We start from the raw sequence: 15207 nt of genomic DNA, 5'->3' as shown, positions 1-15207 counted from the left end.
TAATTACAAAAGCAAAATATCTATTTAAAAATTTTAAATTATACCTAACTTAAAAATTAAATATTTTTCGTGGTATTTAAATTTTTTTTATATAGAGCTGATTGATGAAAACATCTCTCCTTGTTTTTGTTTGAAAAAAATTATATTGTTTTGATTGTATTTAAGATCAATTTTAAAATATTAAAAAATTTATAAACTATGTCTAAACTGTTGTATCTAAATTTGTTATTGAATCCAATACATAATTAATAAAACATTAACTATAAATGATATCTTTAGTGTATATATATATATATATTATTATTAAATCCAAATCTACCAATGATAATGAGGTGACCACGTTGGACAATTAGATCTTAGTTAGAAAATATAAAAAATCTACGTGATAACATAAGTTTATGAATACACAACTTACCCTAAATTAGCTAGTGAGCAACCATAATATAACAAAATATACTTTTTTTTCATTAAAAATAAATTAAAGAAATAAATAAAGAAGGAAACGTTATAAATAAAATCAAATGATGGATAAAAAAGTCTATCCAATCCAACATATAATGCTGAAAAATAATCAAAATTTAAATGAATGGAAAATAGATATATAGATGAAATAATGTTGTAGTTTATGGTAAGTATCGTGGAAATATTGCTTATTCAATGTATAATTGATGGTGTCATCTATCTATATACACTGATTGGAAAACACAAAAGTACCCTTTACATCAAATTCTCGAATATATAGATTTATTTTATTGCTCACGATTTTATTAAATTTTATCTCACATGAAAATACTGAGAGAAAATGATTGGAAGAGTGAACATAATCACAAGGAATGTGAGAGAGAATGTGTGAGTGATAGAATGGAAGAAGAGAAATTTATATAGCTTTAAAACCGAGCGAATGATATTAATTTAATTTTGTGCGAACAGAATAGGGATGTAACACTTGACCAAAGATACATGCGTGTATTCGACAAAGTTAAAAATGCAATTACAATAAAACCAACGTAAGTAAATAAAAAATCAAACTATGAAAAGGACAAAATAGGAAAAAAAAAAATTCTCCTTATTACCAATTTTGTATATACTTGTTAATTTTCTATTAGTTTGTCATTGATTTTTTTTTTTTATCGTGTTTGCACTATAAATTTTAGAGAAACCACATTTACCTATATTATATTTTTTTTATTTGTGATTATTTAATCAATTTTTTAATTTTGAGAGAGTAAAATTGAGGTTTATTTCTTTCTAAACAATTGAAAATATGAGACTAAAAGAGAATATTTATCAAGATAAAAATGATATTCATATTACAAGTTAACTCTATATGATAATTAGGAAAAAAATTCATTTATCATATTTTTGGAATATTGAAATTGTCAACTTAGAGAAGTACTCATTTGTCAACAGTTACACATTTCAAATTGGACCCAAATAAAAAGAGTTACTTTTTTTTTTTTAGTTTAGAAAAACAAAGATAATTAAATAAATTCTTTAAATAATTAAAAAAGAATATAGAACAATGAGGTGTTGCAACCTTGATGATGACATGTGACCAATAATTATGTTTATCTTTAATTGGAAAAAAGGAATACAAACGATTATTCCTTTATATTGCTAATGAAATTAAAACAAAACAATGTACTCACTTTCTCCAGCAAAAAATAAAATAGTATTAGTCAAATTATACTCTCACAAAATATTAATAAATATATATATATATATATATCATACATATCTTTAGCTTTTTATCTTGATATTTATTTTCAAATTTACTCTAATAATAAGAGTCTTCTATTTGAGAAAAATGAAGTCCTTTGAATTCAACAACATATATATATTCACTTAATTTTTCTTTTTTAATAATCCTCATGTTACATACTTATTACTAAAACTTAATAAAATCTACTTTCATTTAACTATTTTGTTATTAATATTTCACACACCTATACATAACAAAAAATATATATATATATATATATATATATATATATATTTATATATATATATATATATATATATATATATATTATATATATATATATATATATGTTTAAAGATTATTTTTTTAACTAGTATAACAAAACAAAAAAACAAAAAACTTTACTTTATACAACAAAATCAGAATCAACCTTACTCTTCAAATAAAATTGTCCCATCGTTAAATTTAGTTCAAATGACATATTCATATACTAAATTCAATGATTCAAATATCGACATTTCAACTTATAAACTAATTTTCATATTTTTTTTTAAAAAAATCTGTAGGAATATTGTTGGACAAATTATTGAGACTTCCAAATTTCAAATTCTCAACTTTGGCACTTTTAGAGGGCTGCAATTTATTTATTTATTATTGTTTTGTTGCCTATATTTGCTGCCAAATTTGTGGAGCCAAAGATTTGAAACCTAACTAAAAACATAAATGAATTGGAAATTAAATATGGGAGCTTTGAATTAAAAACACCAAGTCCCAATTTGGGGTAGATTGAGACACAAGAATTAAAGTACCTATGGGACTAAAACAAGAGAAAGAAAAAATAATTAATGATATTAATATGAGAATTATTCTACTTTAAGTTTTTGAATAATTGGGAGTCATTTAAAACTTCAAAACCCTCACCTTCATAATCAATAACTTGATATTTGATTTTCCTTTCAATTTGGTCTTTCGGATTTTAGGATTTCAAACTTAATTTGTATACCAACTTTCTTATTGTCTAGTAATTAATCTATACTATTTTAATGGTAAAATTTAATTTAATTATAATACTTTTAATAATTTAAATTTAATGAATACACATCCAAGATCGAAAATGAGTAGTCGATAGAAAATTACAAATATTGAAACATAGAAACTAAATTAAAACAAAACTCAAATCCCAAGGGTAAAATTGTAATATTTGAAACAAATTCAAAACCATTTTTAAAACACGGTGACTAAATCAATTTAAAGACTCGTTCACGATTCTATTTTAAAATCGTCGCTACATGATGGGTTAAATTTCTTCAAATCTATAAATTAACTTTATATTATAGGAATCAAATGAATGGACCTTATATGCTTCTGCTTTTCTTTACTTAGGAAAATTACCTACAATCTTTCTAAGAATTTGGAGAGAATAATAGTTTTATTTAAGAGATTTTGGGTTTCATTTGAAATCAAGTGGAAATAAGAAGTTATAAACCTCTAATAAACAATCAAAATTTATTTTATTAGAAAGTTGAAAGCAAATTGATATAATTTTTAGTTTGAGATTTAATGAAAAACAGCCTAAAATAGATGGGAGAATAATTTGAATTTCTTCTCTTTATTTCAAAGAATAATTGTGCTTTAGAAAAGTTAAAGTGTATTAAGGATAATTTGTAGCTCAAGAGTTGCCAAACATACCCTTTTCTTGGGCCATATTCTTTTCCTCTTTGAATAGAGCATCTTTCGCAATACCCAATATTGTTTTGTTGAGATTTATTGAAAATTTTCCATTAAATATACTCTATTTGAATAATATTATATGATTTATATAAAGGGTTGTTTTGAAATATAGATAAATGCAAATTATTTTTATCATTTAAAAAATTACTAATTAGGTTAAATTTAAAGGAGTATGAGTTAGCATAAATATTTTAAATCTACATAATAAATTAATCCAAGATCATACATGTCAAATTGTCAAAAATAAGTTACACGTTAGATTCCATTTCAGAGAATTAATGATATTAATGTCAAATTGTTAGAGAATAAGTTACATATATATATATAGATTCCATCACAGAGATTTTTCTCTTAGTGTCAGAAATTATAACCCTAAATTTTCGTTAAATCTTAGTCTAATCTAAGAATAAGTTTTTACACATTTTGTACGTACTCAGTTAGAAATCTTACACCTAAGTTAAATAGATGAACTAAATTTAATAAACTAATGTAATTTAATATGTTAATTTGGTAAAGCTTATTTAGTTGTAAAGAAAAGAAAAATAAAATAGAACTTCCTTGAAACTACACTTAGAAAAGAAGTGAAAATATGCTACAACAAACTTATCTTCTTTCTTCTTTCTTCTTTTATTTGTTTTGGATAGAGTTGAATGAACTGTAGGAGTTTCAAAAAGAAAGAAAAAAAATATAAATCCTTATCTTGCCTTATAAAATTAGACATGACTTTGCATGTTCAACACATTTAATTTAAGCTTGAGTAATAACTCAACCACAATAAAAATATCATTTCACTACTTTTTTTCTTATAAACAATTTGAATGCTTTAATCATTTTTAAACTATCATTACTCTTTCTTTAAAAAGAAACATACAACTTGGTGCGTAATGTTGTTTTTTGTCCCGATTATGATCCATAATTTTAGGGGTTGGAATGAAAAAAAAAAGTTTAAATTTGAAAAAATTATATTTTTCTTGGGTAGGTAGGAGTGAGCATTGACTACCAAACTGAGACTATGGATCAGTTTAGTAAATATTCAAATCGAACTTGACCATGAAATAATGCATAGTGCAAACTGACTATCGATCGGTTTAAGCTTTTGAAATATTTTTTAAAAATATTATTGTTTTGGATTTTTCTCAAATAGATATTGATTGAACCTTTTATTGTCTTTGACAAACTATCTTTAGTTTAGTTTATCATGTTCACCTGTTAAAATAAGAATAAGAGTATTGAAGCGAGCGAGAATTAGTAATGATATAGTTGGGAGGAGGGCATGAATGAAGTAAGCAAACTTAAACTTGGAAAGGAGTGAATTTTGATTCATAGCGAAAGAGGTAATGTAAACAAAAATGTGGATATCCAAATATTGATTGCATATTAATATGTGATGCTTGGTTGACTTAGTTGGCTGAAATTAATACTTAGGTAATAACTTAATATTGATTTCTATTAATGTCTGAACAGATTTGTTTCTTCTTTTTTAAATATTCATAAGAAGATTCCATTTTCCTACACCACTTTTGTATTGCAATTCCACTCTCTCAGTGATTTCAATTTAAAACTGATATATATATTGGTGGGGTTTCTTGAGTTTCTCTCTCAATCTCAATCCAAAGTCCAAAATTTTCCAAATGGGTTCTCTCCTTTTCTGTTTTCGCCAATTCACAATTCCTCCACCATGGATTCAATCTTTTTCTCTGGGATTTTTGCACTCTCTCCCACAATAAAACAGTCACTATCTGATATCGACACCCACCAGTTGATTAAACTTTAGTTATACTTCCCACTTCCGTGCAAATTAATTCAAAATTTTAGCCTCTTTTTGCCTTTCCCCAGTTGGGTTATAGCGTTTTCTTGAAATGATTCATCATGGGAATCGAATTTCGTTTTGGTTTTGGCGTGGATGGGATTGGAATTCCTTCCTATGTTGAAGCTGCCAAAGTTAGCACGATTTTAGTTGGCAATAGAAGACACTGTTGAATTGTGGAAACTGTTTTCATTGGGATAATTTTGAGTTTTGATTGGTGTAGAGGAGAAATTTTTAGTTGAAGAGAAAAGGGTTTTTGTAGAATGATGTCTTCGGGAGTGAATTTGGTGATGACAGTGATTGGGTTCACTGTGAGCACTTTGTTCATCGTGTTCGTTTGTACAAGGCTTGTTTGTGCTAGGATTCATCTCAATGCTTCAAGGCGTTCCTTCCCAATCGCTTCTAGATCCGATCTCAGTGGGGTGAGCATGTTTTCTCTTATTTAATTCCCTTCCAGATTTGATGTGGAGGATATATGTATTTTAATTGTCTACTGGTTAGTTGTTTTTGTTTGTGTACGTAAGTCTCCAAGCAAAAGATGTGATAATTTCCCTTCTAGCTCTTCTCCCTTTTTGTTTCTTTTCTGGATTTTGATTTTGTATGCTAATCCACATGCTATGTTTATAACTGGAAAGTGAATACGATTGCTTCTCTGCATTATGGTTATAGTGTTACTACTTCCATACTTGCCTTTCTGCCATTTTAATGAAGTTTCAGTATTCATTTCATGTTGTGGTTAATTACTTCGTTTTTTATTTTGCCCCCTTTTTGCTCTTTCTTTTTGGTCTGCTGGGTCGGTTTCATAGGTTTCATAGGTCTGCTAATGCGTAATCTTGGTAGCCTTTTTGCATTGTCGCTTTTAGTCAAATACTAATGGATTGGGAGGCTCTACCGAAACAAAAAGGGTCTCTTATACTCAATTCTTGTTTGGTCTCTTAGGCAATGGTTGTGCATTTCTATTTCACATTGGTACTTGTCCATTCCTTCTATAAATATACTGCTTTTTTAGATTTTTTTCAGGCTTTATGTGATTTATTTTGTTTGTTTGTTTTTTCTTTATATGTATATATATTTATCTATGTATTAAGAATTTTTTTTTGAAAGAATAGACAGGCAAACAAAAAGGAAAACCCCACAAAAACTTATCAAACTACAAGATAGGGTTCCAATCAACAGAAATAAGACCTAAAGAATAATTACAGATGATCTTAGAAACTGAAGGTCTGAGAGAATTGCTGGAACTCTCAGTATCTTGTTTACCCTATCAATTGGGCCTTTTATATCTTTGATATGTCTGGGTATTTCATTTAATCAATGAAATTGTCAATTGGGCCTTTTATATCTTTGATATGTCTGGGTATTTCATTTATCAATGAAATTGTTTCTTATCTAAAAAAAATCTTAGTTTTTGTTGTTTTTCTTGCCCCGACAAAATAGCACACAGACTAGCCTTTACCACGATTTGTTTGTGGACATCTTTTATTTACTCAGTGAATTTCTTTGATACAGTTGGAACGGGGATTACACGGTGTAGAGCCTATGGTTGTAGCCAACTTTCCGACTAAGAAGTATAGTGATGATTACTTCTCGTCTATGCAAAATGCTCAGTATGTGCCCTCTTCAATTCATAGTTTCTCATTGCATTGGTTTTCATGATTTTTTTCAAGAAAATCGCTTTGTTAAAATAAAATATTTGTGTGCATGTGTAAATGTACATACCGCTAGTCGTAAATCCCACTGGAGCATTTTGTAACTAACTGACAGTGAAACGTTGTTAGTAGTTTTTTTAGTACAAAAATTGTGAAGATGAAGGATTGAGCCTTTGACCTCTAGGGAGAAAAGTCATGCCAATTATCATTGGGCTAAGATCACTTTGGCGAAATATGTTGTTATTTTTTTCCTGTGGATAAGATATTATCAAGGCATCGGAGAAAAGTTTGGATAATGTGTAAATATCATTTTAATGTGAAGTATAAGGAGAAAGAATTGAGAGTGCATGATTTAGATAAAGAATTGTCAGTGCATGAATACCTATGGGAATATGATTAGCTTGCAATGAGTCGGTCTTCTAGTTGATTGCTTTTTCCCTAAACATACTCATTTGTGAATATTGGGTGGTTGGATGAGATGTCACAAAACCAGATATTTACCCCCATCACACTGTTCAGGTGGAAAAGCAGAAAGGAAAAAGTAACGGTTTGGGCCATGTAAGGTGTTTCTAGGAATGATTGATGGCCTCTTGAAAATATCTTCAAAAAGTTAGTAGAATAGTGACTTTTTGATGAGATATTTTGGTAAGTTGGCTTGAAACATAGTCCTAATCAGTCTGGGGCCCTTAGCAATAGGTGTGGATTAAGGAATTACTAGTTAAAATCTCATGCTTGAAACAAATGATAATGTGTTTAATGGAATGCTCTCTTTCTCTTTCTTAAATACACATCTACAAATTGTTCAAGATGTGATCATTGCATCTTGGATGAAAGGTAGTGGTTACCAATATAGTCATGTTGGAGTGGACCAGGGATAGTTCAAGAGCTCCCTATTCTTTCCCATTACCAAAATTTCCTAAATAATAAAATATATCCTGCTCCCCTTTCAGCTAACGTACTTGAGCATGTTTACCAAACAATATCCCTCTCGTATCCCTCTGATGAACAACTTGACTAAATGGGCCAAACTCATAAGTTAATGACAGAAACCCTTTCCCTTACTCACTACACCCCAGCCTTTTTCCTTCCATATACTTGCACAATAGGGGTCTACCTCTTATCTAAAAGAGAAAAAAAGAAGACAATATGAGATTTCCCAAGTTCCAAAAATATGAATGGGAAAAAAATAGGGGCAATTGCAAATATAGCAATTAGGCACAAAATATTAGCAAATATAGCACCATGCAAAAGAATTTGCCAATATAACAAAATTTAGATTTAAATTTCAAAGTCTATCATTGATAAACTATATATGTAGTAGGAGTGATAGAGTTTAGTAGTGATAGGTTTTGCTATTTTTGCAATTCTTTAAAATTGTTGTTATACACTTAATTATTAGCCCCAAGAGTGCTACCCATTGCAATTACCATAAAAGAAAAATAAACTTTTATAGTTTGGGCTTTTGTTTGTTACTTTGAACATCAGATTTTGGAATAGAGAGGTAAAGGTTTCCTACTTCCTTTATATTCTATGGTGGTGCTGTTGAAAACATGAGGCAAGGTTAGGCTGCCTACATGTAAAATATGGCTATAAGTCGTAAAATTACAGTTTATATGCTTTGGTCTATTGAGCTAGCTTTTAAAAGTCTAACACACCACCTTGATTATCTAAGTGACCTCAGACCGATTGGTAATGTTAGAGAAGTAGTAAGTATCATGGAAACATAAGCATGGCCATGGATACTCTTCAAGTGTTCTTCTCAGTGTGATGAAGTTTCTGTAGAGCACCACTCCTAAATGTCTCTTTCTTGTAGACTCACACTTAAACAACACAAATGGTTCCTTTGTGATGATTTTGTCACGATTTTATAGGAGAAGAAATGACAAGATGTGGTTTTTTTTTCATCTGTGAGGAAACAAGGTTGAATCTTCAAATCTTGTCCATCAACCATATTGTCTAAATGCTACCTCTTGTTACAGTTCTTGATGGAAAATAAATGGAAATCCTTAAACTAGTGATTACAATTCCTTTGGCAGACCTTTTGGTTTTATGTGATGCTACATTCTGTGGTTTTGTCATCCACTTTTGTATAGCAAATCATGGAGATGGATCACAGAATATATAGTGTGCTATTAGAAGCTTTGTGAGTTCAAGAGCAAGCAAAAAACAAAAAAAAAAAAAAAAAGCCGGAGCATCAATTCCTTTGGCCTTGGCTCATGGAGTTTTGTGTGATTTAAGAACTTTCTCTGAAGTTTTATACTTTTCAATAATTTGAAACATAGATTGAGGATGCTTTGTTTGAAATGAGTTTCCGCAATCTATCACGAGCCATCTTCCCTGTAGTTTGGCAAATTTAATATACCATCCATAGTTTTCCTATATGCTAGTATTAAAATTTATACACAACCATGTACTTACTTGACAGAAATTTAGGACCTCTTGAAAGTGAAAGGAAAGGATCTCTTGGACGAGAAGAATGTCTATGCAAAAATCCAATTGCATTTGTGATTCTGTAATTCGGATATCTAACATAGCTTTTATTTGGAGTGACATTGTAGTAGTAAGTAATAAGATTGTTGTTTATGAAGTTCTTAGCAGTTTTTTCTCATCTTTTCCTATATTAAGGAGATGGTGGAACTGGGAAGTTATTTACTTTTGGAGTTTTAACATGTGGGGTGGGTGATTCAAATTTATAACCTCAGTATATGTCTATACACCAGTTGAGCCATATAGACAAGGACGTATTTATTTTCAATGATATAAAATAGTATTTGGCAACTTTTTTTACTTGGAACGAAATTTTTTAAGCGAGCTTATTCATTTGTTAATGAGATTTAACTGATTGATTTTGGAGAAGGTTTCTAGAATATGACAAGCAAATCTTCTAGTCCTATTAGTACATAGCCCAGCTAAATTAGATTTTGTTTTGAATGGCAGATGCACAGTTTGCTTGGCAGATTATCATAGTGAAGACTTATTGCGCATTCTCCCCTACTGTGGACACTCCTTCCATGTGAACTGCATAGACATATGGCTGCATCAACACTCAACATGCCCAGTTTGTCGTCTATCGTTACGCGAGGTCCAAGACAAGAAACGAACAATGCAACCCTTGTTTAGCTCAGCAATTCGCGCTCTCAACTCAGATCCCTGCCGCGGGTTCCCATTAAGAGACCTTGAAAACAATGGGTTGGAACAACCAATCCAAGAGAATCACTACACAACTGGGACCAATGGAGCAGCGGATCCAATAGAGAACGCTTCCCCATTCATCGAGGGTAACCAGAATAGTAAAGGCTGTAGAAACAAAAATGTAGAAAGTCCATCAAATGCTTGAGCTTCTCTGATAGGACACTGGACCTGATCATATAGAACTGTGTCCTAAAACTAAAAGTAGATGTCCTTCCCTTAACTATCTCATCTGCTTAGAAAGCTTGTCTATCTTGTTATTTACCACTGTATATAAGTGTTGTTTGTAGTGAATTAATCTTTTGCTGTTGATTTTTCTTTGTACAACATTAGTTATTTTTACACCGTGAACCTTGCTTTTAATAGTTCATCTCTCTCTCTCTCTCTCTCTCTCTCTCTCTCATATTTCTACCAATGCATGGTGAGAGCAGTGTTTTTAAGTTCTTAGCTAAATTCTTACTTCTGGTATCAGAATCTCATTCTGCAGCTGGCTGTTATTGTATTTTGTAGTTTTTCATGTACTTTCCTGTGGGCTATGGAACTCTGCAAGAATTGACCCAAATTCTCTCTCTCTGCATTCTGCTGCTACATTAAATATTAAACCACTTTTGTTAGCATTTTGTTGGATTACAGTTGACCCTCACATGGCTTTATTATATGCATTTCCTTCTCTCTCTCTTTTCCTGACACTTGTAAGCCAGGTGCAAACACACTTAGCCACAGAATGTGAAAAAGTATTTGAAAACGTATTATTTTGTAACCATCCTCTTTCCTAATTTGTAAATCAATCTAAAATGGTTTTGCATCTTTAATTTGAATATAATACTCAACTCATCGGTTGGAACAACCATTTCACCATTTGCTTTCCATCTCAGGTGTATATTGTCTTTTATTTTGGATTGTACCTTCTTATTTTCTTTCTTTTTCAGCTCAAACTTGAGTGGTTGAGTAATGGGTATTATTGTTTTCTATTCTTGTGGATTGTGAATTCAATTTCTTCTACTTTTTCCTCTATTGTTCTTGGACCAACCAATATCCAAAGGGAAATGAGTAGTTTTTCACTACAGTTTTCCAAGTTTGGAAAAACGAAAAGCTTTGACTTCTTCGGTCAATCTTTTGTTCAACCAAACTTAAATTCCCATGTCTCTCTTTCTCTTTAAATCATCTATGTGTATATATATATATTTGAAGTCCATCTTTAGGAACTCATTATTGGTGATTATGAAATTATAGATCAGATTATTTCCTTAATTATTCAGATTATTTGATTTAAATCTACCAAATGAAATTAAGTCTAACAAAAATAAATTATTTTTCTTAATTTTTTTTTATGTGCCAAACAGCTTTTGTTTTAATGAAGATCACATGTACACAAATAATAATATTAATAATTAAAGCAGGCCACATTAAATTTTTTTAAAAAAAACCCATAAAAACTATAGTCTTAATTAGTTTCATTTAGGGTTTGGTTCTATTTCATTCATTCAATGAGGTGTTTCTTATCTAATAAAAAGAATTAAGCTTAGTCATTAACATCTTCTTTCTGTTTTTATTAATTAAGTACACTTTGTTTAAAAATTTTGTCTTCTTCTTTTACGTTAATGACATTTAGTAATACCTAATACCAAAATTGGTCAATAGTAAATTTACATAATCCGAATTGAATTTAAATTAGGAAATTCCTAATTCTTCTATCAAAGATTTAGAAAACTAAATCCTGACTAAAAATGTTGTGTAGTTTTATTCTATAATATCATATCATTTATAATAGATCATATCAAATCATCACATGGGACATTTTTAAATATAGAAAAATAAACCAAAATATTTACAAAATATAGTAAAATTTCATTAGTTTTCTATCCGTATTTAAAGTTCTGCTATATTTCATATATATTTGCATCAGTTTTGTCATTTACAATAATTTTCAATGACAAAACTCTAATGTAATTATTGAATTTGAAATTGAAATTTTAGGAAAAAAATACCGTAAACATAAAATATGTCATTTACCTAATATCTATTGTTTAGGCCACATAATTATCTACAAACGTGTCAACACATAGATTCGCTTATGCACCGGATCAAATAATTTAACGAATCAAAATTCATAAAACATTAGATGTACCGTACGAACTCTTTAATCTCTCCTATAAAGTATCATGTCATGTTTTTCTCTTTTAATTTTTGGGTAGAATTGTATCATGTCATGTTTAGTTTATTGTAAACTCAATCATACTATTCACTAATTACAGCAAGGATATCTATTAAAATATGTTAAATTATAAATGATCCAATTGAGAAAAAGAATTATAATTTAGTTTTGAACTTGAATTAGTGTGTTAATTATGTTGTTGGCTAAAAGATGTATAGAATAAATTAGGAAGAATTTTTGCTAATTTATCAACTTAATTATATGATAAATCTAGACACTAATCCGTCCAAATTTAAATTGTTAGTCATTATTATGTTAGATGGCTAATGGAGTTCTAACTGTAAGGATTTATGTAAATTTTTTTAAAAAGTTGGAGATTAAAAAAGACGTTTTTGTAAATTTAAGAATCAAAATGAAACAATATATAAAGTTTTGGGACCAAAACACAATTATAATCTAAATTTTATTTCATAAATTTCATAAATTATAATCATTTCGTTTTTCGTATTTTTTTTCTTCATATTATGCGATATATAATATGAAATGAAAAATGTTTGAATATAAACCCACATTTGTTTTGAGTAATATTTGTTTTAATGTAATGTATTCCACTTTTTATTTGATATATATATAGTGTAGGTATTATCACAGTATTACTATTACCATGGTATATAATTCACAAATATCAAATAAAGTAATGTATATATTGATTCTTAATTTGGTGAAGTTTCAACATCTCTTTTAAATGTAACATTTATGGACGAGATCTATGCATGGTGGAGAAAGAATTACATATGTAATTGTATGGTACAGGGTTAATAGCCATTTTTTCTCGTAAATGAATGAGATGTCCATGACACTCGTTTTAAAGCCTTTTGTGTTAAATCTCGTCCACGACTTTAATTTCACGTATGTTTCAAAAATCATATTATTTTTAAAAAAGTTTAAAATAAGAAGAGACTTAAAAGATATATATATATATATATATTGATAACGAGGAAAAAGAGCTAATGGGAAAAGAAAAAGAGAAAAAAGGGGGAAATATGTTGATTTTAATAAGTTTTTAGTACAAAGAAACCTAACCATTAAGAACATTAAACTTTCATGGATCATCTTCATAGTGTTGTTCTTCAAGCTCTGGTTGTGGCAATGGCTCTAAGAGAATTCTTCATCACAACAGTAAATTCATACTTCTTCGTAAAATCCAATTCACTATTCGGCGGATACGAACTCCATTCAAATTCCTGAACCAACTTCGCCATCATCAGATGAACATGAATCGTCGCCATTCCCAAACCCGGGCAAATTCTCCTTCCAACTCCGAACGGAATCATTTTCATTCCTTTAATCCCTGTCATATCCACCTCTTCCTCCCCCGACATGAATCTCTCCGGTTCAAATTTCTCCGGATTCTTCCACACTTTCGGATCGTTACTCATTCCGGCTAAATAAACCTCCACACTCGCCTCCATCGGAATATCGTATCCCCCCAGTTTAGACGCCTCGATCCCTGAGTGTGTCAGCGAGAAGTACGTCGGAGGATGCTTTCTCAGCAATTCCTTCACAACCGCTTGAAGATAAGGCAATTTCTGAACATCAGATTCATCTACTTTTCTGTCGCCTACTAATTGCTTGATTTCTTCGTAAAGCTTTTTCTGAACGTTAGGGTTTGTGATTAGCTCTGCGATTCCCCATTCGATGGCGGTTGCCGTCGTGTCCACGCCTCCGTTGAGGAATTCGGAACAGAGAGTGACTAGTTCGGCGTCGGTTGGGGTAGATTTCCGGCCGTCCACTTTGAGATCGAAGAGTGTATCGAGGTACGAAAATGAAGTTGCTTTATTGTCTGAACCTGGATTTTGAAGTGCTTTTTTTCTTCGATTGATGAACTGGACAACGAATTCGATTTGCTCTCTTCTTACTTCCATCGCGCGTTTCCTCTGTTTAGCAAAGAACGGCCTCAAAATCGGGAGAAAATCGTCGATTCTGGGATCGACGGTGATCAGAACAGTTTTAAGAACTTGATCCATTTGCTCAACCGATTCCTCATCCATTTCTAATCCGAAACACATTGCTAAGAGAATACAGAACACAGCGAATCGAGCGTTTTTCAACACCCAAACGGCGCCGCCGTTCGCCTCAGCGTCGGTTCGAATGCGTTGAACGAGCTTATCCATGGCCTTCTTTCTAACATCGCGAAACTCCTTCAAGCGAGTGGAAGAGAGCATATTCTCAACCATATTACGACGGAGTGAGCGCCAGACACCGCCGTAGAGGGCGGCGTTAACGGAGAATTTGTTGTTGCTGAAGACGATTCGAGTTGGATTTTCGGGCGGACGGCTGGCGAAAGCTGGGCCGCGTTTGATTAAGGCTTCGTGGATGAGGTCGGGTCCGGACAAGATGATCATGGTGCGAGCGCCCATCTGAAGAGTCAAGATTGGGCCGTAATTGTGGCGTATGTCTTCAATGTATTCGAAGAAATGCTTTCCGGTGCGAGCGACCTGGAAGAGGTTTCCGACGATGGGCCAGCCACGGGGTCCTGGGGGGAGGTTGAGACGTGGCTTAGAGGTGCGTTTATGAGCGAGGAAGAAGATGAATGCAGAGAGGGTGAAGGCTAAGAAGGAGAAGAAAAGTCGATGATCAGAGAAAGAAGAAGAAGAAGAAGAAGACGCCATTGCTGAGTTTGGGGGAAGGTTGATGACAACAGAGGAATGAGGAAGGAGAAGGACAGATGAAGCCTTTTTTAGAGGGAAATTTATAGAACATTCATTTATTCATTTATTATTATTTATTTATTTTTAATTTTTTAAATTCTCTCCTTTTTTTTTTATTTACTCCCTCTATTTCTAAATTATTTAATTTTAATACATCTACTTTTCATAAATTTTAAATCAGTAAATTAACCTTATACTCTTTTAATAAAAAAATATTTGTGTTGATATTTTTCTTACTTCAAATTACCATACAAACAACAAAA

At 30.9% G+C, this 15207-nt stretch overlaps 2 protein-coding genes across 2 annotated transcripts; one reads left to right on the top strand and one right to left on the bottom strand.

The window, feature by feature from the left end:
• Window positions 1-4949: 4949 nt before the first annotated feature.
• LOC101206999 (RING-H2 finger protein ATL8) lies at window positions 4950-10448 on the top strand. The gene is made up of 3 exons (XM_004140848.3): window positions 4950-5662; window positions 6750-6847; window positions 9827-10448. Exons 1-3 carry the CDS (start codon window positions 5504-5506, stop codon window positions 10224-10226), a joined length of 657 nt encoding a protein of 218 aa, XP_004140896.1. The 5' UTR covers window positions 4950-5503; the 3' UTR covers window positions 10227-10448.
• Window positions 10449-13254: 2806 nt separating this feature from the next.
• LOC101206763 (cytochrome P450 77A3) lies at window positions 13255-14981 on the bottom strand. Its single transcript, XM_004140847.3, has one exon. The coding sequence runs from the start codon at window positions 14903-14905 to the stop codon at window positions 13364-13366; it is 1542 nt and encodes a 513-aa protein (XP_004140895.1). The 5' UTR covers window positions 14906-14981; the 3' UTR covers window positions 13255-13363.
• Between the last annotated feature and the right edge of the window lie 226 nt (window positions 14982-15207).

The sequence above is a fragment of the Cucumis sativus genome, chromosome 6 (genome assembly GCF_000004075.3).
Source record: "Cucumis sativus cultivar 9930 chromosome 6, Cucumber_9930_V3, whole genome shotgun sequence".
Taxonomy (NCBI): Eukaryota; Viridiplantae; Streptophyta; class Magnoliopsida; order Cucurbitales; family Cucurbitaceae; genus Cucumis; species Cucumis sativus.
The sequence above is the reverse complement of the archived record's forward strand: the minus strand, read 5'-3'. Positions and strand labels throughout refer to the sequence as shown.

What these genes read in the sequence shown, in the direction of transcription:
- LOC101206763 (XM_004140847.3), bottom strand. Translation starts at nt 14,905, where the DNA reads ATGGCGTCTTCTTCTTCTTCTTCTTCTTTCTCTGATCATCGACTTTTC.
- LOC101206999 (XM_004140848.3), top strand. Translation starts at nt 5,504, where the DNA reads ATGATGTCTTCGGGAGTGAATTTGGTGATGACAGTGATTGGGTTCACT. An exon ending in CTAGATCCGATCTCAGTGGG is followed by an intron (nt 5,663 to 6,749) that starts GTGAGCATGTTT and finishes TCTTTGATACAG; the next exon opens with TTGGAACGGGGATTACACGG. An exon ending in TCGTCTATGCAAAATGCTCA is followed by an intron (nt 6,848 to 9,826) that starts GTATGTGCCCTC and finishes TTTGAATGGCAG; the next exon opens with ATGCACAGTTTGCTTGGCAG.